The following is a 27,022-nucleotide window of genomic DNA, read 5'->3' as shown; positions in this document are numbered from 1 at the left end:
AAACTCCCTATTTCTTATTCATTTGTTTGGTCTGGTTGGTTTTTACCTTGCTCCTTCATCTGCTGCATATTTCTGTTTTCTCATTTTGTTTAACTTACTGTGTTTGGGGTCTCCTTTTCACAGACTGCAGGTTCGTAGTTCCCGTTGTTTTTGGTGCCTGCCCCCAGTGGGGGAGGTTGGTTCAGTGGCTTGTGTAGGCTTCTTGGGGGAGGGGACTGGTGTCTGTGTTCTTGGGGGTGGGGCTGGAACTTGTCTTTCTGGTGGACAGGGCCACATATGGTGGTGTGTTTTGGGGTGCCTGTGAACTGAGTATGCCTTTAGGCAGCCTGTCTGCTAATGGATGGGGTTGTGTTCCTGTCTTTCTAGTTGTTTGGCATGGGGCATCCAGCACTGGAGCTTGCTAGCTGTTGAGTCGAGCTGGGTCTTAGTGTTGAGATGGAGATCTCTGGGAGAGCTCTCGCCGATTGATATTATGTGGGGCCCAGAGGTCTCTGGTGGACCAATGTCCTGAACTTGCCCTCCCATCTCAGAGGCTCAGGCCTTACACCAGGCTGGAGCACCAAGACCCTGTCAGCTACAAGGCTCAGAAGAAAAGGGAGAAGAAAAGAAAGAAAAAAAATAATAAATTTTTAAAAATTATTAAAATAAAAACATAATAATAAAAACAAAGGGAAAAAAGGAAAGAAAAAAAAGGAGAGCAACCAAACCAATAAACAAATCCACCAATGATAAGAAGCACTAAAAACTATACTAAGATAAACATAAAAATCAGTAACACATCAGTCACAGACACCAAACCCCAAGTCTACAGCTGCTCCCAAAGTCCACCACCTCAATTTTGGGATGATTTGTTGTCTATTCAGATATTCCACAGATACAGGGTACATCAAGTTGATTGTGGAGATTTAATCCACTGCTTCTGAGGCTGCACAGAGAAATTTCCCTTTCTCTTCTTTGTTTGCACAGCTCCTGGGGTTCAGCTTTGGTTGTGGCCCTACCTCTGCATGTAGATTGCCCTCAGGCATCTGTTCCTGCCCAGACAGGAGGGGGTTAAAGCAGAGGCTGAGTAGGGGGCTCTGGCTCACTCAGGCCTGGGGGAGGGAGGGGTACAGTTGTTATACTTGGAATGTGGGGCGAGCCTGCAGTGGCAGAGGCCAGCGTGACATTCCAACAGCCTGAGGCATGCCGTGTGTTCTCCCGGGGAAGTTGTCCCTGGATCACAGGGCCCTGGCAGTGGCGTGTTGTACAGCCTCCTAGGGGGTGTGGACAGTGACCTGTGCTTGCACACAGGCTCCTTGATGGCTACAGCAGCAGCGTTAGCGTTTCACCCCTGTCTCTGGTGTCCGCGCGGATAGCCGTGGCTTGCACCCATCTCTGGAGCTTGTTTAGGTTGTGCTCTGCCTTCTTTTTGGAAGTTTGAGGTCTTCTACCAGTGTTCAGTAGGCGTTCTGTAGGAGTTGTTCCACATGTAGATGTATTTCTGATGTATTTGTGGGGAGGAAGGTGACCTCCGCGTCTTACTCCTCCATCATCTTCGGAACATGTTTCTTTAGGCACTCATGTAACAAACATGTATTGAACACCTGTTCTGTCTCTAGTATAGTTCTAGACACATAAATGAACTTGAAAAGCGTGCCTGCTCTCATGGAGCTGATGTTCCACAGCAGAGGAACAGAAAATAAACAAATCATCCAATAAACAGAAACTGGAAAATGGCGAGTGGGAGGAAAAGAGTAAAATGGGTGCTACAGCAGCCCACGGGTTCAACTTTAAAGTGTATGGTCGATAAAGGCTTCTCTAAGCAGGTGAGTGGTAAGCTGAAACCAGGATGTTGAGAAGGATCCAACCATGCCAAGTCCCAGGGGGAGAATGTGCCCGGCATAGGGAATGGCCCCTACAAAGGCCCTGGGACAGGCAGGAGTGTGGCTAGAGTACAGGAGGCCAGAGGAAGTCAAGAAGAGATGAGATCAGAGCTAGACCAGGCACATGAAATCACAGAAGATGTAACCCTGGAGCCTGACCTGGGAACTTGGGAACAGGGATTCTAGTCTTTCTAACCCTGTACCAGTCACTGAACCCCTCGATTTCCTCCACAGCTCAATTTCCTAAACTGTTAAATCAGAGTGATATCTAAACTTCATGCCAGAAATTTTAGAAATTTAGTATTCTTAAAGTGCTTTATTGGTACCAAGATAACTGGGCCATCCATCAGCCAGCTTTCACTTATCTGAGTCTCAATTCCCTCAGCTATGACAGGGGACAGCCTGAAGGGCCTAGAAGATCAAATGAGATCAAGAAAGTGAAGTACCCTCTAAATCACAAAGTCAACCCAGGGGTAGAAGAGTAGAAAGAGCATGAGGGGTCTCTGGAGGGTTCACTAGGCGTGCTTCCCCCTACTCTTCCCTGGAAGTTTTCTCCTGGAGAAATCTGCTTTGCCTTTTTGCTTTTTAATCTTTTAAAAACCTACATAACAATAAGAATGTCCCAGGCACCATTTTTAGTACTTTCTGTGCTTTTCTGGACTCAATCCTCAAAACAATCCTGTGAGGTAGGCATTCGTATTTCCCCTATTTCACAAATGAGGAAGTTGAGGCTTGGGTACTTTTCTTCTCTCTTGCAGTTTGCTTTCTTTACCCACCACATGTCCACAGAGTTAATCTGATCACCACCTAACAGGGAGAAGCATCTATTGCCAAGTAAGAACAGTACCCGAACTGATTTAAATAGTGGACCCTTAAATACATCCTGAGGAAAATTCATCCTCTGAGTGTGGGACAACAACTGTTTTGAGAATCAGTCCCTCAGCTGGGGAATGAAGATGAAAGTTTCCTGAGATCACCTCTCAGTCATATTCTTCAGGATGAGCAAGGAAGGAGGTAACACAATTAGATACACTTGTGTTTTTATAATTAGTCATTTTAGTACAGGTCTATAAGAACATACCAGAAAATATCCTCATGAAGAAATGAAGTTTAGTATATCATATTAAAATTTTGTTATGCTGCTTTTACATGACAACTGTTTGTTTACTCAGTAAATTTTTATAGGTTTTGATCAAATTTATCAGTATTTCAGAGTATTAGCCAATGCCATAGCACCCAGGTATAAAATTTAAGGCCTCTGTAATCCAAACTTATTTGTCAAAAAAATGGGTCTACTGATGGTTCTAACAAAACAAAATAACTGCCCTACTTGAAAAATCAATTAGTGTTGAGAATATCAGAAACAGACATGTGGCAATTTTACATGTTCTAGCCTGCCTGTGACACAGATAGGTGACATTTAAGCTGTGCCAAGGTCTAGGTGAGTCAATCATGAAACCCATCAACCATGTCCGAACTCCAGAGACCCAAAACGCATAGTCTTAAAAACCAACAGGAGTGTGTCCCTTATAATTCTGAGACAGCTTTCTAGCCCTCTGCCCCTGCTGACATTTTTTAATGGATAAAATTTCAAAAGATTTGGCCTCAGAAATGATTTTTTGTGTATTTTTCTCCTAAAAAAGAACAAAATGTTCATTCTTGCCCAACAAGCACATTTAATTTGAAGCCTCTTGGTTCTGATCAAATTTCAGGCAATTGATAAGGCATCCTGCTGGGCAATAAACCATCCAGGTCTGCAATCTGTCCCCTGTCTGCCCTCTGCACAGAACCCAACCAGCTCCTTACCTAGGGCAACACTGCTCATCTCCGCCACCCCTCTAGCTCTGGAATTATGCAGAAAAGCCATCCCCGCAAGCTCAGCCATTAGTGGCTACAGCCTTTTAGGGGAACCTATTGCTTTCTATTGTTGGCCAAATGCAAAAATGTCTAAACAGAAGACATTTTTGTGTTTACCAGGAGAGTAAATCCTTAAAAATATGAAAATATAGCCAAGACCCTTATTGAGTACAATACTACCTAAATGGAGAATCAGGAAACAAGTGTGAAATTCAAATGCTCTAATTACTACTCTGGGTGAAATGCCCTTTCTAATGGCACAGAATGTGACCTTCACTGCCACATGTCCACAGAAAGTGAGGCAGACTGTTCAGGCATTCAAAAGCCTCAGACTCTCTATTTGTGTTTCCTTCCTCCACCCTGCTTTGTTACTATGTACTGCCTGGGGCTAGCTTGTTTGGTCTGCGGCTGCAGAAACAAAGAAAGCCATTTAAACCCAATGTAAAAGGTTATGAAGAGGAAGGGAAAGTTAGTAAGGTCTGAGCAAAGAGTGAAATATTGGCTTTCACACCAAAGGAAGGCTTTAAATTGAACATGACTTTAGGAAAAATCAATTTGCCTTTTCCTTTCTTGTCATAATTTTTCCCTGCAATACGACTCTTGCCAATTATTGAAGGGTGTCTCACTGCATAAACTCTTGCACGGTGCAGCTTATCCTACAGAGTAATCACATAATGCAGCATCTGTGATGTCACAATTGGTTTCCACGGTGATGGAAAAAGGAGAATAAAGAGGGAAAAAACCCATCACACAAGTGACATGACAGTCACTTTGGTAGCAGTGGCAATGCTGCTTGTAAAACCATCCTTAGCCCCAGGGTCTTGGAGCTATCACTGAGACCACTGTGCAGTGAGTGGCAGGGGAGATGAGGGGGAGAATGTCAGCCATCGATGAGACAGGTGTCTGGTTCAGAAACATAATCTTATGTAATCATATAACAAGCATCAAGGAGAACAGCAAAAGAATCAACAAGCAAACAAGTCAAAAACTAAAATAAAAAATATAAGGAAGCAGAAGCTTTCCCCTAGTCTCAGTCACACACACACCCCCCGCTTCTTCCTACCTGATCTGCCATCTCGCTGAATGTCCACATGGTACCATTCCCCATCGTTGGCTTTCTTCTGAGTGGCCTTCACTTTAATGGTGCCTGAGCCCATGTCAAGCAGTAGGTACAGGTTGCCATCGAGGAGTTCCACAGCAAAGAAGTCCACCTTGGTGTTCTTCTGGCTCCGAGCATCCTTCCTCTCTTGGGGCTTGCCGTGAGTGAAGAGGATCAGGCCGTTGGGCTCAGTGGTGCGAAAGTCGAAGGAGATAGAGCCCATGCGTTTGGTGTTCCATTTGGGCAAGCTGATGTAAGCCTCCGGGGTCTCAAAGTTGATGGGGTCCAGCGTGGCCACATTCTCACACTTGAATACGACCTCACCGTAGATTTTCATCTTGGTGTCCCCAATTCTGGCCAAGCGAGACAGCTCCAGACGGATGTCATTATTCTTATAAACAACCTGTCAAAAGCCAGACAAGGGCCACATGAATTAATCTTGCAAACAGTAACCATCCACCGCTCACTGGGCACCCAGGGAAAAGGCCCAAAAGGAAGCTTCAGGACACAACAGTCTGAAACAATGAGAAACACGACGCAGCACTTGAAAAAGCATCTGCACAGACCTCTGAGGTGCCCACAAGCCCTGAATAAGCCCCTATATTTCCATTATATTCCTTTTGTCTGTTTCCTCCTGGCCAATTTTTGGCACTGTCAGAAAGTTAAACAATATAAGCTTGCAAGTAGAAATCAAAAGAGACTGAGTTGCACAGACACAAATACTTAGTTACAGAGATATTTACTGAACTGTCCTCAGTAAAGGACCAGAAACAACCTAAATGACCAGCAGTAACAGATGGGCACATCTTTAAAATGGAACATTATGCAGCCCTAATAAACAAGGTACTACTCCCAGTTTTGACACAGATACTCTGAGTAACATTAAGTGAAATTAGTAAAGGAACAGGACAGCGTGCATTATGCTATCATTGTGCAAAGGGTGTGTGTGTTGGGAAGTGTGTGTTACATGCATATATGCTTGTAAATGCATAAAACAGTTTTGGAAGGAAACACAAGACACTATAAAATTGTCACTGGGGAGAGGATTTGTGGGATTAATATTCAGGAGAGGAGGGAGACTTATTTTTCACTCTACCCTGTTGTATTGTTTTTCTTTTTAAAGAAGATGACTGAGTGTTAAGCGCTGGTGGAGAAGGAGATCTATATTTTTTTGCACAATTGCACATGTCCTCTATATACACACAGTGAGAGAATGAAACACCCTAAAACGTTTTTTAAAAACCCATTATGACTTTCTAAACCCAGTATAATCCATATAAAAGCAGGGATTAATCTTGTTCCCCAAGATCAGAATTTCAGAAAGGTTTTGCTGTTATTAGAACTGAATTTTGATGCAGTACCCTTGGATAGGTCTTGGTCCTCTGATCTCCATGCAATGTTACATCCATACCATAATAATAAACAAGCAAAAACAGAAGGCAAAGGGGCTAGCATTTGAGTATTGGTCATGCAAACCACGTTGCTAGGTCCATCACATTGTCTTATTCAAATTCTAGATGAGGACCCCCATTTAGGTTCAAATCCCACATCCACTACTTCTAAGCTGTGTGAACTTCAAAGTTATTTAACTCACTTGGGTCTGCTTCCTCCTCTGAAAATGCGAATATAGGAGTAGACTATTTCTTAAGGATGAAATGAGTTAACACATGCAAAGCACTTAGAAATGGCACATGGTATGGGCATAAAAATCTCGGCTATTTGGGGGTGGCTGTCGTGGCTGTTAACTCATTTTATCCCTTCCACAGAGAAGTTTGTCTTATCCTCTCCATTTTTTTTTTTTTTTTTTTTTTTTGCGGTATGCAGGCCTCTCACTGTTGTGGCCTCTCCCGTTGTGGAGCACAGGCTCCAGAAGGGCATGCTCAGCGGCCATGGCCCACGGGCCCAGCAGCTCCACGGCATGTAGGATCCCCCCGGACCGGGGCACGAACCCGTGTCCCCTGCAACGGCAGGCGGAGTCTCAACCACTGTGCCACCAGGGAAGCCCATCTCCATTTTTAATAAAGTAACAAGACTTAAGTGCTAAAGTCTTACAATCCATCTCAGTGATAAAAAGTTACTTGGATGAGTCACTCCAGTATATACCATTTAATCCCTAACATCCAGCTGTAGAACTGTTTCCCTTCTCCCCAACACCAGGAGAGAAGCAAGCAGAGATATTTGCCTTTTAATATCTAACTAACAACAAAGAATTAAAAATGTCTCATCTACTAGATGACCTTTACCATGGGTGTAACCATAGTCAATAACACTGAAAATAGTAACAATTTTAATATTTACTGAGCACCTACTACCAGTCACTGTGCTAAGGATCTGAAGCCTAGCATCCCATTAGATCCTGACAACACCCATCTGAGATACCTACCATCATTCCCCCATTTTACAGATGCAGAAACAGACATGGAGAGTAGTTAAGGAACCAGCCCATGGTCACACGGCCGGTAACTGGCAGAGCAGGACTTGAACCCAGAGAGTTAGGCTCCGGAGTCCATGTGCTTTACCACTTGTGGACACTCAGAACAACAGTTACTACCAGCACCCATGAAGCTCATCTATAATAATACATAGAAAATCATGCATATTCATCTTCCCAATTCAAAAGCTAAATTTCTCATCTTAGCTCTACTGGACTGACCATGTGCAAAGGGGAAAAACTGCAAGATCCTTAGGCAAACACTCAAGTGACTAAACGAGAAAACAGACAATAAAAGTTTAATGACCGGCAGCTTCTCCCTTCGACCTCCCACTCCCCAACATGTGAGATCCCTCTGTCATAACCAAACTTCAACTTTCTCTGAATCTGGGTTAAATGCCTACGACCAGAGCTCTTGTAAAGGTTAATTATTAATGTAGAACAACAGCTCATCCCAAAGGGACAGACTAAGGCTTGGCTTCATTGAACTTTAAGTGAAGAAAGAGCTCAAACATCCCTACAGGAGGCAGGAGGATAAAAAGAAAAAGAACTTTTAAAAGGATGCAGCATCATATGAGGAGGAACTCTTCTGTGAAATGGGTATATGTCCAAGACTGGGACACACAGTGAATAACTACAGTGCAGATTTCTGCAGAGACAGACAAGAGAATCCGGGCCAGAAACTGCCAAAGACTTCTCTCAGAAGCTATTTGAAAATGAGCTCTCTATCTACTCCACGGCCCTGAAATTACTTGTCTATTTATACACAGTTTCCACACCTTTCCCACTGACGGCTGAGTAACGTCTTTTTTTTTTTTTTTTTTTTTTTTGTGGTACGGGCCTCTCACTGTTGTGGCCTCTCCCGTTGCGGAGCACAGGCTCTGGACGCGCAGGCTCAGTGGCCATGGCTCACGGGCCCAGCCGCCCTGCGGCATGTGGGATCTTCCCGGACCAGGGCACGAACCCGCGTTCCCTGCATCGGCGGGCGGACTCTCAACCACTGCACCACCAGGGAAGCCCTGTCTCCCTAATCTTTGATACAGAGGCACATAGGAACAATACCAGGAGTAAGGCAAGCCATGACAACACGAACAATACAATGAAAACAGCTACCACCTATTGAGAGCCTACTATGTGCCAGACACTTCATAAAAACTCGAATGTATATCATCCAAATTAAGGAAGTGAAATAGGTAGCATTAGCATCATTTTGCAAAAAGGAAGCTCAGAGGTGATAGGTACTTGCCCAAGATCATATAACCCCTTAAGGGCACAACCAGGACTTGAACCCAGATCTCTCTGACTGCATGGGGGCAAGGCCATCCTCCAGAGGTGGCAATTTCTAAGCTCTCCGGTAGCACATGCCTACCCACAAAGCAGAAACCTCTTAAGTCACGCACATAAAACACACCGAGCTCCATGCAGAGGTGCTAAGCCCTTCAAACCTGGTCTCTCCTCTCTATCGGATCCCTACTCCTCCCCACTCCAAGGCAACTTGGAGGCCTCTGTGTGAACTCAGGATTAGAACTTCTACATACGTGCTCACCTTGTAGGTTTCCCAGCCTACAGTGCCTTCCTCTGGTCTCCAGCCTCTGATGGTGCCCCTTCACCAGGATCTACATCCAAACCCATTCCAGGCCCTCTCTGACGACTCTGGTTCTTACTGATGCCCACCCACCATTTGATAAACTTAGAATTCTTACATTGCCTGCTTGTGATGAAGCTGTCTGCCTTACTGGCCAAACCACTAAGCCTGATGGGAAAAGGAGAAGCTGTTCTAATCTACAAGATGTGCTTTTTCATGTTAAACTCTTCCATGGTGCTCGAGGCCTATAGCAGGTTCATGAGAGTGAATCTAAGGGGTACAGACAGTCCCAGTTCACAGGAGTATTTTTCTCCCTCTTCCATCTTATCCCAGGACACTCTGTTCTCAGCTTTCTGAGAACGTTATGTCCACAAATTCTGCTGTAAATGCCACATTCCTATGCACTTCAGCAAGAGATCTGGAAGGAATGGGGGAGTGTGTGTGCCCCTCAGTGTCCAGATGCCCTCTTGGTACTGTTTCTCCTGTCCAGGAAGAGAAGGTTTACCATGTGGCCTTTCCTTTCTCTTGTTTTTAAAGCACCTTTAATCCTCTATGTGTCTACACACAGGGCAATTTCAAAAAAAACCCACCAGATCGGCTTATGGGACCATGATTTATAGGCCTGTGACTTGACGTCTGAGCACCTGATCCAGGTCAGTGGAGGATATCTGAAGTCAGGACACTGGGGGACATTCTCTGGAGTATCTAGGCCAGATGAAACAGAACGATGGCAAAAAGCCAGTGTCAGGGGGCCTTGATGTGGAACAGTGTTGACAACAAATCCCAGTAAAGCCTTTCAACTTTATACCTATGTGTGGAGCAGTTTACATACAACAAGCAAAAGACAAAGATTTGTTCTCCACCCCAACTTAATCCTTCAACAATAGATAATAACAAAATGAGTTTATTCTCTTCAGCTTACAGGATGGTGCAGCTTTTAGATAAATTGGGGTGGGAGGGGCTAATCTTCTTAACATGTGACATTCCTACTCAGGGTAAATAAATAAGAAGCCCTGTGAAAGAATCTTGCTTCTGGGGTTGCCACAGAATCACACATCCTACTTTCTCTCCACCAGTTCCCCTCCGTCCTTCAGGCAACTGAGGACTCTGGTCAGCTGTGATTTTCTTTCCTGTGAATTATCTGCTCCACTCATTTGTCACTCAAAACACTCAGCCTTGTTATCTTTGAATAAGCACAGGTCTTATCTTTTAAGCAAACCTCAAACACCTTATTAGCAAAAAATACACATTACAGCTTTTAAAATCTGAAACAGCACCTAGTTGTACAGGTGCTTAATAAATACTCGTATCTTCATTAAATTAGATGTTGGGCTCAAGTGGCAGCACAGGTTAGTGGTTAAGATCACGGACTTCACAGCCACCCTAAGTGGGGTCTGAGTCCTGTTCCCCACTCTGGACAACAGTTAAGGTGCCTCAGCCTCAGGTTCTTCACCTGTAGACTACAGGTAACAAGTCTCCCTTCACGGGGTTTTAAGAAATAAATGAGATAATATGATCATATATAAAAGTACATTAGCAGTTCCTGGCACTTCATAAGCATTCAATAAATGGTAGTTATCACGATTAATTTTGTTATTCTCTTTGAGAAGCCATAACTAGATCACCAGACAGGATAGCCTGGCATGGAGTCATTAGAATGGAAAGATTGCCTCAGAGGCTAAGTTTGAAGCCAGCTGTCAGCTCAAGAGACTAGTGACAGACTCTGGATTTAACAAATTCTGAAGTTAAAATAAGAATTGAAAATTATATACTTGCCTAATGTGGTATTTATAATATGTGAAAATGCGTAATGGTAGCTATTCTGTCTCTCACACACACACCATGCACTTGCACAGATTTAGGATTCATTAGCATTAACATCATTATCTATCACAGTGTTCCACTGACCAAATTCCAACAGTGAAGTTCAAACACAAATGGGGCAGCAGATGGTCCTCCTAGCTTCCAAAGTCAGAAGAAGCTAATATTTGGCATGGCTGGGGCCACGTCTACATCTCTGGTCTTTCTAACAGGGATCAGGAAACTAACTCATAGCCTGATGAGCTACAGCTGAGATCCAACCTGGGGCCCAGAGTCCCTACTGCTGCATAGCAGGGACACCACCCTTTTCATGCTTTATATTCTGTTCACAGTGGTCAGGATCTGCCAAAGATAAAAATGAAGCACCAGAAATAGAAAATGGGAATTGAGTTTCAGACTTGCAAGGCAGGAGCCAAAAAATGTCTAAGTTCTAGGGTTCAAAATAAAGGCCAAAAAGACTCCAGATAAAGTTGAAACCAGGAGTAGAAATGTTGGCAATTAATTAAATTTTTAAAAGGTTGTGTGATCCAACACTCTGTGGGTCAAACAAAACATATCCGAAAGCTGGATCTCACCAAAGACTACCAGTTCATACTTTCTGATCTATGGTTTAATTTGTAAGAAAGCAGTAGGCAAAGATAAAAGGGACAGAAAGCAAGCAGGAGTAGTAGGAACAATCCAGACAAACTTGAGAACTGAAGTTGAACCAGCCAAGTCCTCAGTCCCTTCCTCATTTAAAAAAAAAGAAAGAAAGCCATCTGTCACCTGGCCATGCAAGCAGTCCAGAGAGAGAGAGCACACGAGTAAGCACTATGGACCAGTCAGTTACTCTAACCTCATAAACCCAGGGTGATGGGTGCCAGCCCAAGAGCCTCACTAATGATGCAAGTCATTATCACTTACACTCAAGACCTCAAAACTTAGACAAACATTTATTTTGATGGATTATTTGTGAGAAGGCAATGATCAGGTAGGTTTGTGCTCAATTACAGACAGAAACACTGAGAAGTTCAAGACTTCCAACTTTTGGCATCATGAAGGCCTCAATTTTATTCTTCTAAAGAAGAACTTTCTTAGGACTTTTATTCAGCTAAAAAGGCTGATTAAGAACATATGTCTATGTATCCTGTAGAAAAACTTTTCAGCCAATTCAATTTGTGGGGTATTTAGGATACATCTGTCAAGGTTCAGTCTGTCACGGGAGATAAGATGTACCAGTTCAGGCTGCGTCATCCTCACAGAGCCTGCTAAGTTTTTCCTAAATTAATGAACCACAGACTTGGCATAACCAGAACCAGGCAAACAAATAAGACATGAATGCGCGTGCATGGGCCACAGTTCTCCAAGACCGGACTTAACGAATACTGAAAAAGTTTCCAGATAATTTAGAGAAGTTTTCCAGTTGACCCTTCTAGCCACACCTAGATAGAAAACTCTCCCACCTCTTGGAGCCATATGGGCAAATACATTTCTCTACTCTTCCTTCCTAGATGATGGAATTCATTGTGAATTGATGTAATTCTATTCTACTCCCTTTCTCATTAAACCCAGATGAAGCCTCCGAATTCTCAAGGTAGTGCTCTATGAAGTTACCACCAATCCGAGAGCTGGAACTTGAGGTGAATCTTATCTCCACTCTGGCTATCCTGTAACACAAAAGCCAACTTAATGTAAATTAAGAATATTAGGAGACCTTCAAGATGGTGGAAGAGCAAGACGTGGAGATCACCTTCCTCCCCACAAATACATCAGAAATTCATCTACACGTGGAACAACTCCTACAGAACACCTACTGAACGCTGGCAGAAGACCTCAGACCTCCCAAAAGGCAAGAATCTCCCCCACGTACCTGGGTAGGGCAAAAGAAACAAGAATAAACGGAGACAAAGAATAGGGAAGGGTCCTGCACCTGTGGGGGGGAGCCGTGAAGGAGGAAAGGTTTCCACACACTAGGAAGCCCCTTCGCGGGTGGACACTCCGGGTGGCGGAAGAGGGAAGCTTCGGAGCCGCGGAAGAGAGCGCAGCCACAGGGGTGCGGAGGGCAAAGCAGAGAGATTCCCGCACAGAGGATCGGTGCCAACCAGCACTCACCAGCCCGAGGGGCTTGTCTGCTCACCCTCCGGGGTGGGCGGGTCTGGGAGCTGAGGCTCGGGCTTCGGTGGGAGCGCAGGGAGAGGACTGGGGTTGGCGGCGTGAACACAGCCTGAAGGGGTTAGTGCACCACGGCTAGCCAGGAGGGAGTCCGGGAAAAAGTCTGGACCTGCCGAAGAGGCAAGAGACCATTCTTTCAGGGTGCGCCAGGAGAGAGGATTCAGAGCGCTGCCAAAAAGAGCTCCAGAGACAGGCGCGAGCCACGGCTATCAGCTCAGACCCCAGAGATGGGCATGAGATGCTAAGGCTGCTGCTGCCGCCACCAAGAAGCCTGTGTGCAAGCACAGGTCACTATCCACACCGTCCCTCCCGGGAGCCTTTGCAGCCCGCCACTGCCAGGATCCTGGGATCCAGGGACAACTTCCCCGGGAGAGCGCACGGTGCGCCTCAGGTTGGTGCAACGTCACACCTGCCTCTGCCGCCGCAGGGTCGCCCCGCACTCTGTACCCCTCCCTCCCCCTGGCCTGAGTGAGCCAGAGCCCCCGAAACAGTGGCTCCTTTAACCCCGTCCTGTCTGAACGAAGAACAGATGCCCTCAGGCGACCTACACGCAGAGGCGGGGCCAAATCCAAAGCTGAGCCACGAGAGCTGTGCGAACAAAGGAGAGAAAGGGAAATCTCTCCCAGCAGCCTCAGGAGCAGCGGATTAAATCTCCACAATCAATCTGATGTACCCTGAATCTGTGGAATACCTGAACAGACAACGAATCATCCCAAATGGAGGAGGTGGGCTTTGGGAGCAATGATATATATATATTTTTCCTTTTTCTCTTTTTCCGTGTAGCTGACAGGGTCTTGGTGCTCCGGCCGGGTGTCAGTCCTGTGGCTCTGAGTTGGGAAGCTGAGTTCAGGACATTGGCCAACCAGAGACCTCCCGGCTCCATGTCATATCAAATGGTGAAAGCTCTCCCACACATCTCCATCTCAACACTAAGACCCAGCTCCACTCAATGACCAGCAAACTACAGTGCTGGACAATCTATGCCAAACAACTAGCAAGACGGGAACACAACTCCACCCATTAGCAGAGAAGCTGCCTAAAATCATAATAAGGTCACAGACACCCCAAAATACACCACTTCCCTAACATGGGAAAGGAAAGAGTCAATCAAGTCCAAGAAGCACAGAGTCCCATACAGGACAAATCCAAGGGGAAACATGCCAAGACACAAATTAATCAAACTATCAAAAATTGAATACAAAGAAAAAATATTAAAAGCAGCAAGGGAAAAACAACAAATAACATATAAGGGAATCCCCATAAGGTTAACAGCTGATCTTAACAGAAAATCTGCAAGCCAGAAGGGAGTGGAAGGACATATTTAAAGTGATGAAAGGAGAAAACCTACAACCAAGATTACTTGACCCAGCAAGGATCTCATTCAGATTCGACAGAGAAATGAAAACCTTTACAGACAAGCAAAAGCTAAGAGAATTCAGCACCACCAAACCAGCTTTACAACAAATGTTAAAGGAACTTCTCTAGGCAGGAAACACAAGAGAAGGAAAAGACCTACAATAACAAACCCAAAACAGTAAAGAAAATGCTAACAGGAACATATATATCGATAATTACCTTAAAGGTAAATGGATTAAATGCTCCAACCAAAAGACACAAATTGGCTGAATGGATACAAAAACAAGACCCATATATATGCTGTCTACAAGAGACGAACTTCAGACCTAGGGACACAACAGACTGAAAGTGAGGGGATGGAAAAAGATATTCCATGCCAATGGAAATCAAAAGAAAGCTGGAGTAGCAATACTCATATCAGACAAAATAGACTTTAAAATAAAGACTATTACAAGAGACAAAGAAGGATGCCACATAATGATCAAGGGATCAATCCAAGAGGAAGACATAACAATTGTAAATATTTATGCACCCAACATAGGAGCACCTCAATACATAAGGCAGATGATAACAGCCAGCCATAAAAGTAGAAACCGACAGTAACACAATCATAGTAGGGGACTTTAACACCCCACTTTCACCAATGGACAGATCATCCAAAATGAAAATAAATAAGGAAACAGAAGCTTTAAATAATACATTAAACAAGATGGGCTTAATTGATATTCATAGGACAGTCCTTCCAAAAACAACAGAATACATTTTCTTCTCAACTGCTCATGGAACATTCTCCAGGATAGATCTCATCTTGGGTCACAAATCAAGCCTTGGTAAATTTACTAAAATTGAAATCGTATCAAGTATCTTTTCCAGTCACAATGTTATGAGACTACATATCAATTACAGGAAAAAGAAACTGTAAAGAATACAAACACATGGAAGCTAAACAAAACTCTACTAAATAACCAAGAGCTCACTGAAGAAATCAAAGAGGAAATCAAAAAATACATAGAAACAAATGACAATGAAAACACGATGAGCCAAAACCTATGGGATGCAGCAAAAGGAGTTCTAAGAGGGAAGTTTATACCAATACAAGCCTATCTTGAGAAACAGGAAACATCTCAAATAAACAACCTAACCTGACACCTAAAGCAATTAGAGAAAGAAGAACAAAAAAAAACCCAAAATTAACAGAAGGAAAGAAATCAAAAAGATCAGATCAGAAATAAATGAAAAAGAAATGAAGGAAACAATAGCAAAGATCAAGAAAACTAAAAGCTGGTTCTTTGAGAAGATAAACAAAATTAATAAACCATTAGCCAAACTCATCAATAAAAAAAGGAAGAAGACACAAATCAACAGAATTAGAAATGAAAAAGGAGAAATAACAACTGACACTGCAGAAATACAAAGCATCATGAGAGATTACTACAAGCAACTCTATGTCAATAAAATGGACAACCTGGAAGAAATGGACAAATTCTTAGAAAAGCACAACCTTCTGAGACTGAACCAGGAAGAAATAGAAAATATAAATAGACCAATCACAAGCACTGAAATTGAAACTGTGATTAAAAATCTTCCAACAAACAAAAGCCCAGGACCAGATGGCTTCACAGGCGAATTCTATCAAACATTTAGAGAAGAGCTAACACCTATCCTTCTAAAACTCTTCCAAGATACAGCAGATGGAGGAATACTCCCAAACTCATTCTATGAGGCCACCATCACCCTGATACCAAATTCAGACAAAGATGTCACAAAGAAAGAAAACTACAGGCCAATTCACAGATGAACATAGATGCAAACATCCTCAACAAAATACTAGCAAACAGAATCCAACAGCACATTAAAAGGATCATACACCATGATCAAGTGGGGTGTATCCCAGGAATGCAAGGATTCTTCAATATATGCAAATCAATCAACGTGACACACCATATTAACAAACTGAAGGAGAAAAACCATATGATAATCTCAGTAGATGCAGAAAAGGCTTTTGACATTATTCAGCACCTATTTATGATAAAAACCCTCCAGAAAGTAGGCACAGAGGAAACTTACCTCAACATAATAAAGGCCATAAATGACAAACCCACAGCCAGCACCTCTCTCAATGGTGAAAAACTGAAACAATTTCCACTAAGATTAGGAATAAGAGAAGGTTACCCACTCTCACCACTATTATTCCACATAGTTTTGGAAGTTTTAGCCACAGCAATCAGAGAAGAAAAAGAAATAAAAGGAATCCAAATGGGAAAAGAAGAAGTAAAACTGTCACTGTTTGCAGTTGACATGATACTATAAAAAGAGAACCCTAAAGATGCCACCAGAAAACTACTAGAGCTAATCAATGAATCTGGTAAAGTAGCAGGATACAAAATTAATGCACAGAAATCTCCTGCATTCCTATACACTAATGATGAAAAATCTGAAAGAGAAATTAAGGAAACACTCCCATTTACCACTGCAACAAAACGAATAAAATACCTAGGAATAAACCTACCTAAGGAGACAAAAGACCTGTATGCAGAAAGCTAAGACACTGAAGAAAGAAATGAAAGTTGATACAAACAGATGGAGACATATACCATGTTCTTGGATTGGAAGAATCAACATTGTGAAAATGACTATACTACCCAAAACAATCTACAGATTCAATGCAATCCCTATCAAACTAGCAATGGGATTTTTCACAGAACTAGAACAAAAAATTTCACAATTTGTATGGAAACACAAAAGACCCCGAATAGCAAAAGCAACCTTCAGAAAGAAAAATGGAGCTGGAGGAAGCAGACTCCCAGACTTCAGACTACACTACAAAGCTACAGTAATCAAGAGAGTATGGTACTGGCACAAAAACAGAAATATAGATCAATCGAACAGGATAGAAAGCCCAGAGATAAACCCACGCACATATGGTCACCTTATTTTTGATAAAGGAGGCAAGAATACACAGTGGAGAAAAGACAGTCTCTTCAGTAAGTGGTGCTGGGAAAACTGGACAGCTACATGTAAAAGAATGAAATTAGAACACCCCTTAACACCACACACAAAAATAAACTCAAAATGGATTGGAGACCTAAATGTAAGGCCAGACACTATAAAACTCTTAGAGGAAAACATAGGCAGAACACTCTATGACATAAATTACAGCAAGATCCTTTTTGACTCCCTCCTAGAGAAATGGAAATAAAAACAAAAATAAACAAATGGGACCTAATGAAACATAAAAGCTTTTGCACAGCAAAGGAAACCATAAACAAGATGAAAAGACAGACCTCAGAATGGGAGAAAATATTTGCAAATGAAGCAACTGACAAAGGATTAATCTCCAAAATTTATAAGCAGCTCATGCAGCTCAATAACAAAAAAACAAACAACCCAATCCAAAAATGGCCAGAAGACCTAAATAGACATTTCTCCAAAGAAGATATACAGATTGCCAACAAACACATGAAACAATGCTCAACATCACTAATCATTAGAGAAATGCAAATCAAAACTACAGTGAGATATCACCTCACACCAGTCAGAATGGCCATCATCCAAAAATCTAGAAACAATAAATGCTGGCGAGGGTGTGGAGAAAAGGGAACCCTCTTGCACTGCTGGTGGGAATGTAAATTGGTACAGCCACTATGGAGAACAGTATGGAGGTTCCTTAAAAAACTAAAAATAGAACCATATGACCCAGCAATCCCACTACTGGGCATATACCCTGAGAAAACCATAATTCTAAAAGAGTCATGTACCGAAATGTTCATTGCAGCTCTATTTACAATAGCCCGGAGATGGAAACAACCTAAGTGTCCATCATCGGATGAATGGATAAAGAAGATGTGGCACATATATACAATGGAGTATTACTCAACCATAAATAGAAATGAAATTGAGCTATTTGTAATGAGGTAGATAGACCTAGAGTCTGTCATACAGAGTGAAGTTAGACAGAAGGAGAAAGATAAATACCGTATGCTAACACATATATATGGAATTTAAGAAAAAAAGAATGTCATGAAGAACCTAGGGGTAAAACAGGAATAAAGACACAGACCTACTTGAGAATGGACTTGAGGATATGGGGAGGGGGAAGGGTAAGCTGTGCCAAAGCAACAGAGAGGCATGGACATATATACAGTACCAAACGTAAGGTAGATAGCTAGTGGGAAGCAGCTGCAGAGCACAGGGAGATCAGCTTCGTGCTTTGTGAGCACCTAGAGGGGTGGGATAGGGAGGGTGGGAAGGTGACGCAAGAGGGAGTATATATGGGGATATATGTATATGTATAGCTGATCACTTTGTTATAAAGCAGAAACTAACACACCATTGTAAAGCAATTATACTCCAATAAAGATGTTAAAAAAGAATATTAAGCTAACTTAATGTAAGCTAAAAACATTGGAAACAAAGAAAAAAAAATCCATGTAACTGTGCCAAATAACTTTAGCTCTAGACCATGGAGGACACAAAGTAACATGAGATATAATCTCTGGTACCAACATGCTTAGAAATGTTGGAGGATGTTTTATAATTTATATCAGAACTGGAGCGAGATATCTGTCACTCCAGTTAATGAACATGCAAGGACCTATAATCAGAAACTTGACCCAGACTGTATTTCTCTTCCCTCTGCTTTCTAGGAATGGCACTGTTATGGTCTTCTAGACTTTATAAACAAAGAGCCTGTGTGTTTCTGATGGCATACCAATGCATCCCCAGTGTCTGGCACACAGTTGAGGCTCAACAAATATACACTCTAAATTCTTGTCTTTTCTTCAGTACTACGCTGACCTACCCAGTGAATACCTACATTTCCTTCTGTATTAGAATATTTGATGAGGGCACCAACCTGACTACAGTGAAATTTACATGTCACAAAGCAGAGGAACTGAGATCAGATGAGTAGGTGGTAGCTGATTATGAAAAGCTCTAAAAATATAGTCATTATGCAATTGGGAAAAAAGGAACCATTAGAGTAGACAGGAAGCCTTTAGCTGTTTCATTAGAAAGATGACAAAATTTAAAAGGTGCCTTCCTGAACCACTAGGAATCTACTGTTATTTTTATTCTGAGGACTAGACATGACTCTAATCACCCTATTTTTTCCCTGGGGATTACATGCCCTTCCCTGCTTAGAACCCTTCAATGGTTTTCTACCAACTTCAGAATCAAATGCAAACTTTGAAGCATTATATAGAAGTCTTCCTGACCTAGCCCCCTCCTCATCATCAACAGCCTTGCCAAAGTTCTGCAGTTCTTCCAATAAACCACTGCCACCCGCCCCCCCAGGATAAACCTCACTTGGATTCTCTATCTGAATAACTACTGCTCACCATGAGAGGCGTAGCTGAGGTATCACCTACTTTGGAAGCCTTTCCCAACATTCTTGCCCATTTCACTCCCACCCACGGCTGATTTCCTTCCCTCTGCTCCCAAACCTCCATATTCCAACTGCTATCAGAATTTATCACGTTGTGCTGTAATTGTCTGTCTCCCACGGTCTATCCCAGTGCCTGGCACAAAGTCAGTATACGTTTTTAGGAGGATGTGGAAGAATGGAGAGGAAGAAGGGCAAGGAAGATAACAAAGTCCACATCCTGATGCCTCTACGTCAAGGAGGACTGAAATGCAGAAAGAAGCCTCTACATTCATTCTGCTTGACAGTAAGTGATGAGACAAGAACGTCGAAAGCTAAAGTATCACAGTTAGAAAGAATCTGATAGAACCACTGAATAGTTGTTTTCCCTAGTGTGCATGCTTAAGAAATGTGTTTATACTTGAAGGTTATAAATATGGAAAGTTCTGCACCCTAGAGTGGCAGCTGTCATTAGCCTGTGTGTCTTGGCAGAACACTAACAGAAGCAGCAGTGAAAAAACCCAATCACAAATTCTAGCAAGGTACTCTAGGACACTGCCTGACAAAGCTCAGCACCAGCACTGCCTCCCACTCTTGTAGCATGCTAAGAGACTACTGTACACTTCTTTACGACTATGTAGCCTGGACTGTCATAGAAAACATATTTTGAAACAATACCTCAGAGCCTTTATCCCCTGCACCCAGAGTCAAAAAACCAAGAATGGGGCTTCCCTGGTGGCACAGTGGTTGAGAGTCCGCCTGCCGATGCAGGGGACGCGGGTTTGTGCCCCGGTCCGGGAAGATCCCACATGCTGCGGAGCGGCCGGGCCCGTGAGCCATGGCCGCTGAGCCTGTGCGTCCGGAGCCTGTGCTCCGCAATGGGAGAGGCCACAACAGTGAGAGGACCGTGTACAGAAGAAAAAAAAAAAAAAAACAAGAATGAATCCCCAACAATGAGGCCTTTGGCCATGGCTAGCAACTTCTGGCCGTCACCAACTACCCTGCAAGAATATAGATCACAAGAGTAATGCCAAACAGCTTTTGAAGAAAAATTGTATGAAAAGCCCAAAGGCAAAAGAGCAAGGGAGAACTACTACAAAAGGAATCAATGAAACAGAACCTTCAAGATGTCTAACATAGTTGGTTGGAAACAATAGTAGCATATCAGGAAGGCCAAGTAGTCCATGCAGCCCAGAAAAATGAAAGCAGTGAGTTCAGAACCATGGCCAGTGACAGACTACACCAAGAGGTGCTGACCAACACATAAGCTCCAGGAGGACTATCTAAGGCGAACAGGGCAAGTTCACATAAGGGCTTTGCAGTTCACCCTCTTATAACGTGAAACCCATTCATTCATATAAACTACATGTGGACCAGAGATGTATGGCTTCCTGATGGTCACCCAACTTTCTAAGAAGGGGATCAGCCTGTCAGAAGCAATTATCAACTATTTCTTGCCTAGCCTGCTAAGTAGCTCTGCTTCCAGCCTAATAAAGGCTCTAATCAGATGGCTTTTCAAAGTGATCCAAAGAGCCCCTCTGCAACCAGCAGAAGAGGTGACGAAAGTATAGGAAGAATATGCCAGGCTGGCGGGTACCTGATAACATAATCATTTCCAACCTTGTGCAAAAGACAGCAAAAAGAGTTGGGTTCAAACTAACAATAATATAGGCAGAAATGCTAGGACTCAAATTAATTTTTTCTAAACAGGTTCCTTTACCCTTGGTTAATTTCAAAATAAAGAGTCATGCAACAAACAAGGCCAACCTCCTTATAGGGGCTCCCTTTCAAGATGATGGTCCTTAGCCCCAGTACTTACACCTGTGACTTTACCTTTAGTAAATCTGCAGAGACCTACATAGCCACTAGATGTCCCTTATGCCACGTAAAACCAACCCGAGATGAATTTCACTACCAGTTACACAAATCATATTTAAAGAAAGCTTTTCTAAGTCTTGGATCTTAGGTGTCAACTATAACTCCTATTACAACTCACTCCTTCTCCTTATTTATATTTTGTTCATTTCTACAGTATTTCAATAGTCCTTTATGATGAAATATTAAATTATAGGTAGAGAATTGGAAACTTATGAATTAAAATTTAGAGGTAGAAATGATAGAGAAATAGAGAGGAGTATTGCAGGAAAGGGATATAGGGTGTCTAAAGAGATCCAAAGTTCATTATCACTTTTAGGAATCAAATAAGTTTCAATATAACTGGAGAAACCCACAAGCTAAGCTTAAATTCAGAGTCTCCATATATTGGAATGTTAGATTCAATGAAATTAGGTGTGGCAAATAATTTTAATTTCACATGTCAAGTTTGATCAACTAAAAGTGACTGCCTAGGACACAAAATGGGAAAGACTGGTCACAGCACAATAATGAGCAACATCTAATATGGTTATGAAAATGCGGCATGGTGGCTCCCATGATATGCATTTGCAGAACCTGAGTTAACCCCCAGCTCTAAGCCTCCCAGACTTGGGATGACCGTGGGTGATGGCAGCAATGATGATGGTAGTAGTAGAAGTAGCAAAAGTAGCAACAGCTAACCCTAGTGGAGGGCCTTCCATGGCCAGGTATTGTTCTTAGTATTTTACATAAAATAATTTAATCCTCATATGGCAAATATCCAAATCAAGATATAAACCCAAACCAAGATATGACACTACTTTTGAGAGTAAAAGAGAGCCCTTAATAAGTTACCTGGACAACAGGTAACCCAGAACTTTCCAAGACTACCTGAGTTGGATGGTCACCCTATTTGATCCTCACAACAACCTGAGGCCTGAGAGGCAGCATAACTAAGGTATTGGTCTGCAAGCCTGGTAGCTGCCCAGCTTCCAGACTGAAGAAAGAACCCAGAGACATCAACAGTTTATTGGATGGGGATCTTACATGTCTGCAGCAAAAGGGCCTGGAGCGACACGCCACTGTGTCGAGCAGACAGGAGGCAGGACATGGCAGCCATATTCCCTACTCAGGGGAGGAGGAGGCTACCACTTATAGGGAGAAATGACGTCAGGTTGGTTCATCAGTTACCAGGGAAACCAGGGCTGGGGCAGGGGGAAAGCACGCAGGCAATTACTGATTAAGCCCTATAATTAAGAGGATTGAATGGTTATGTGAGTGGAGCAGGGACTGGTCAGGAAGATATACAAGGAGCAAGAGAGCAGCCATCTTGAGTGGCCTGACTACACATTTCATCCCTACGTACCCTGTACAACCCTTACAATCTTGGTCCACTCCTCTTCTGCAACACGCCTGGGGTCATTTAGAGGTGCACTGCAACTGGATACCACAAATGCAACACAGACAGCAGCTAAAGAGTAAGCCAGGTGCTTACTGGGTCAATTTTTCATGAAAGTCCAGAGGAGGACAACAATGGCATCTCACTGTAGACCCAGCAATCAGATTCATTTCACAGTGAGGCCGCCACTCCAGGCCAGTCTGCAAACAGATCTCCCTCTGCTCAGACTAGGGGTGAAATATAAGATGTTTAACAGGCACGATACAGGGGAGATCATTCCCATCAGGCAAAATACAAGCAGTAGCAGCATCCTGAGATAACACCACCCTTAGTCCTCAGTCCCCACAGCTGAGGCCAAATACTGGAAAGGCAGTTTAACAACAGACCAAAGCGTTAATATAATGGTGCCTTTCTCCAGTAGGGGGCCTGGATTAATTACCTTAGTCGTCTTCAGTGCGGCAGGTAGAAGACAGGTGAAATCTAAGTTCTTTTCTAATCCTGTTCCCCACGGGGTGGTACACCCCAACAGCTGAGGACTTACCGCCAGTCCCAGGGCCTTTTTATAATGTGTCCCCCAGGTAGATCCTGTGGCGAGGGCAAAAGTGAGTTACTGTCCTGACCGACAGCTGGCTGAGGTCCTTTGCGGTTAACAGTTGTATTCGGATGGTGTTGACTAGCTGCCTCTGGGTTAACGCGGCATAGGCACTGGGACCATTGCCCCTGGGATATTCAGTTATAGTTCGTAGGGCTCGAGTTAGCCTCCTGGTCCTCGTGTTGAGAGAGCGGTTTCCCGTTTCAGCTGTTGTTTAAGTAGCCTGTTCATCCTTCCAATTAGCCGGGCAGCAGTGGGGTTGTAGGGCAGGTGGAAATGCCAGCGTATGTCATTTTTATCGGCCCACTCCTGAACTTCATGGCCGGTAAAGTGGATCCCTGGGTCACTATCCAATGTCCACGGGGGTCCTGTACATCACTCACAGCTGTTCTAGACCCCAAATAGTGATTTTTGGCGTTGCTCAAGGTCTCGGGTAGGCCTTTTGTAAGGTCTCCCACCTGTTGTAATGCTGTGTAGATGCACATGGCTGCTGTTCCATCACACTATATGGTTGCTCTGCCCGCTTCCGTAGCTGGGATCAGGAGCCCAAGGACACTCTTATTAGTTTGTCGTTGCCACGGGCCCCAAGCAAACCCTTCCGGGTAACTGGCCACGTCCAAGTCACAAGTGTCCCTGAGTTAATATCCCTAAAGCCTGTGTCTGTAACTGTTTAGGGGTGGAGGGTCAGACAACACCTAAATATCTGATAGATAATCCAGGTCCTTGCGTTTTTTTTCTGTATTCACCAGGGATCCCTGTGTGGTCAGAGGAACCACAAGTACGGGGCTGTTACTTTTAAACTGGTAAGAGATTCCAAGGTTAACAGGATATCATCAATCTAATGGAAGAGAAAGACATCTCCCATGGCAGTCGGCTGCCACGGGGCCCCACAGGCTAGTGGACGGCCACCTCGGGATCACCGCTGCAATTTTCCATTCCCCATCCTTACTTCCTGACACCTTGGTGCTCACAGGAGTTTTCTCAGCCTCCTGGCTGGCTCTTCAGTTGTTGGGCTGCACCCGAGAGCCTGCAAGCCTTGTAACTGCCCAGTGTGGAGACTGAAGAAAGAGCCCGGAGACGGTAACAGAGACATTAACGGTTTATTGGACAGGGGATCTTACTGGTAGACAGCAAAAGGTCCTGGAGTGACACCCCACTGTGAACGGCAGCTGACAAGCAGACCATGGCAGCCATCTTCGCTACTTGGTGGGGAAAGACGCTACCACTTATAAGGAGAATTTACATCAGGTTGGCTCATCAGTTACCAGGGAAACCAGCAGCTGGGGCAGGGGGCAAACATGCAGGCAGTTACTGATTAAGCCCTATAATTAACAGGATTGGATGGTCATGTGAGTGAAGCAGGACGTGGTCGAGTAGGGGATGCACAGAGAGCAAGAGAACGTCCATCTTGAATGGTCTGACCATACATAGGGTTAAGAGACTTTTGCTGAAGTCAAACTATATGGGTTCAAATCTTTACTTTGCTTCTTGTTATTGTGTAACCTGGACAAGTTATTGAACCTCTCTGTACCTCAGCTTCCTCATCTTTGAAGTGGGAATAATAACAGTACTCTTACCTCATAGGGTTGTTGTGAGGACTAGAAGATTAAGTAAACGTAGGGGGTTTAGAATAGCTCTTGGCACATTGTAAGTGTTGGTTACAATTATCTTCATTTTACAGAAGAGGAAACAGGAATCAGAGATTTTAATATCTGTCTAAGGTTGCACAGCTATTATGTAGTGGAGCCAGTATCAATTAAGAGTAAGTCTGGCTTGAGAACCTGTGTTCAATAACTATTACTATCCTACCTCTACACAACAGAAGAAAACAAACAATGTTTCCATAAGATCCCTCCTATAATCCAGTTTCTCCAACTAGCTGGACTATAAGAGAATCACTAGAAATGGGAGTCTCTCCTGCCTGAGGCTTAGGCTAGCAGGTTACAGTCAAGAAGGCACACTGAATGAAGTATGCTCTGGGCATCCGTCAAAGCCCTGTGGAAGATCTCTCCTGGGATTCATGCCCCCCTTAGGCTATAGGAGAGAGGTGTAAAGGAGGTGTGGAGGAGCCAGGAAGAATCTGCTTCCCAAACTCAACTGCTGAAGTTCGCTAATTCAAAAACTGGTGAAGCGAAAGAGAGGCATGGACATGTATACACTACCAAACGTGAGGTAGATAGATAGTGGGAAGCAGCCGCAGAGCACGGGGAGATCAGCTCGGTGCTTTGTGACCGCCTGGAGGGGCGGGATGGGGAGGGTGGGAGGGAGGGAGATGCATGAGGGAAGGGATGTGGGAACGGATGTATATGTATGACTGATTCACTTTGTTATAAAGCAGAAACTAATAAAAAAAAATTAAAAAAAAAAACTAATAGGTAATAGACCAAAAAAAAAAAAAAAAAAACTGGTGAAGACCTGGCTCCGACCATGCACACGGGGCCTGATCCAGAGCTCCTCTCTCTACTTTTTTTTTTTTTTTTTTTTTTTGTGGTATGCGGGCCTCTCTCTGTTGTGGCCTCTCCCGTTGTGGAGCACAGGCTCCGGAAGCGCAGGCTCAGCGGCCATGGCTCACAGGCCCAGCCGCTCCACGGCATGTAGGATCCTCCCAGACCGGGGCATGCCTGCATCGGCAGGCGGACTCTCAACCACTGCACCACCAGGGAAGCCCGCTCCTCTCTTGAGTCCACCTGAATTTCCCTCCCAGTGACCACCTGCATCCTTTGTGACCCTCCTAATGAAAAAGATGGCAAAAGCAACTGCTGGACACAGAAGAGTGAGTGCCAGGCTAGCTGAGCACATCTGTTCCCCCAGAACTAGACCATGATCCATCCAAAACAGGGCCAGGTACTGGCTGCCACTGCTGACTTGCCCAGAACTCCAACCAGCTCTTCTAGTACTTACTCGGATCCTCAATAAGTATTAACTGTTTATTTTCATAATGAGAGCTGGGAATGTTACCATAGCCACCTGTCCAGTGACATGAGACTGACCTAAATCAGCCCCGTCCTCACAGTAGCCCCTGGCTTCTTTTAAGTGGGCCATCAGTTTGAAAATGGTTTACTCATGAGGTATACATGTAAGCAAACCAAGTTCCTAGAAGAATAAGCACTTTGAGTCTGCCAAGGGGAAAAACATCTGTCTCTTTGAAAGGCTGAGTAATTTTTCCCAAAGATAGCAGGTCCTCATGGCTAAAATCTGTAAAATACTACCTTACTGGAAAAGGGTCTTTGCAAACGTGGTTAAGGCTCTTCAGATGAGATTATCCTTTACTATCCAGGTGGGCCCTAAATGCAATCACCTGTATCCTTTTAAGAATGAAGCAAAGGGAGATTACACATACAGAGAGAAGACAACAATGTAAAGGTGGTGGCAGGATTGGAGAGATGTAGCCACAAGTCAAGAAACAGCAGCAGCTACCAGAAACTGGAAGAGGCAAGCAACAGATTCTACTCTACAACTTCCAGGGGGAGCGTGGCCTTGCTGGCCTCTTGAATTCTGCCTGGTGAAACTGGAAACTGATTTTGGACTTCTGACTTCCAAGACTGTGAAAGAATAAATTTCTGCTTCTGTGTTAAGCCACCAGTTTCTGATACTTTGTTACAGTAGCCAAAGGAAATGCATACACTCTTTCTCTTCTCATTCCCCAGCCCCTA

The 27,022-nt window shown here is 43.7% G+C and overlaps 1 protein-coding gene across 14 annotated transcripts in view; it reads right to left on the bottom strand.

Annotated features, from left to right (window-relative positions):
• Positions 1 to 27,022, bottom strand: part of NRXN3 (neurexin 3) — a gene marked incomplete at both ends in the record, with an annotated part of 1,611,783 nt that overhangs the window by 1,145,987 nt on the left and 438,774 nt on the right. For all 14 annotated transcript variants that reach the window (XM_081229994.1, XM_081230007.1, XM_081230004.1 and 11 more), the window contains one exon: positions 4,783 to 5,221. In XM_081229994.1, coding sequence (XP_081086120.1) covers positions 4,783 to 5,221 — 439 coding nt within the window. The remainder of the gene's footprint in view (positions 1 to 4,782; positions 5,222 to 27,022) is intronic.

Source organism: Mesoplodon bidens, assembly GCF_964165515.1.
Source record: "Mesoplodon bidens genome assembly, chromosome: 3".
NCBI lineage: Eukaryota > Metazoa > Chordata > Mammalia > Artiodactyla > Ziphiidae > Mesoplodon > Mesoplodon bidens.
The sequence above is the reverse complement of the archived record's forward strand: the minus strand, read 5'-3'. Positions and strand labels throughout refer to the sequence as shown.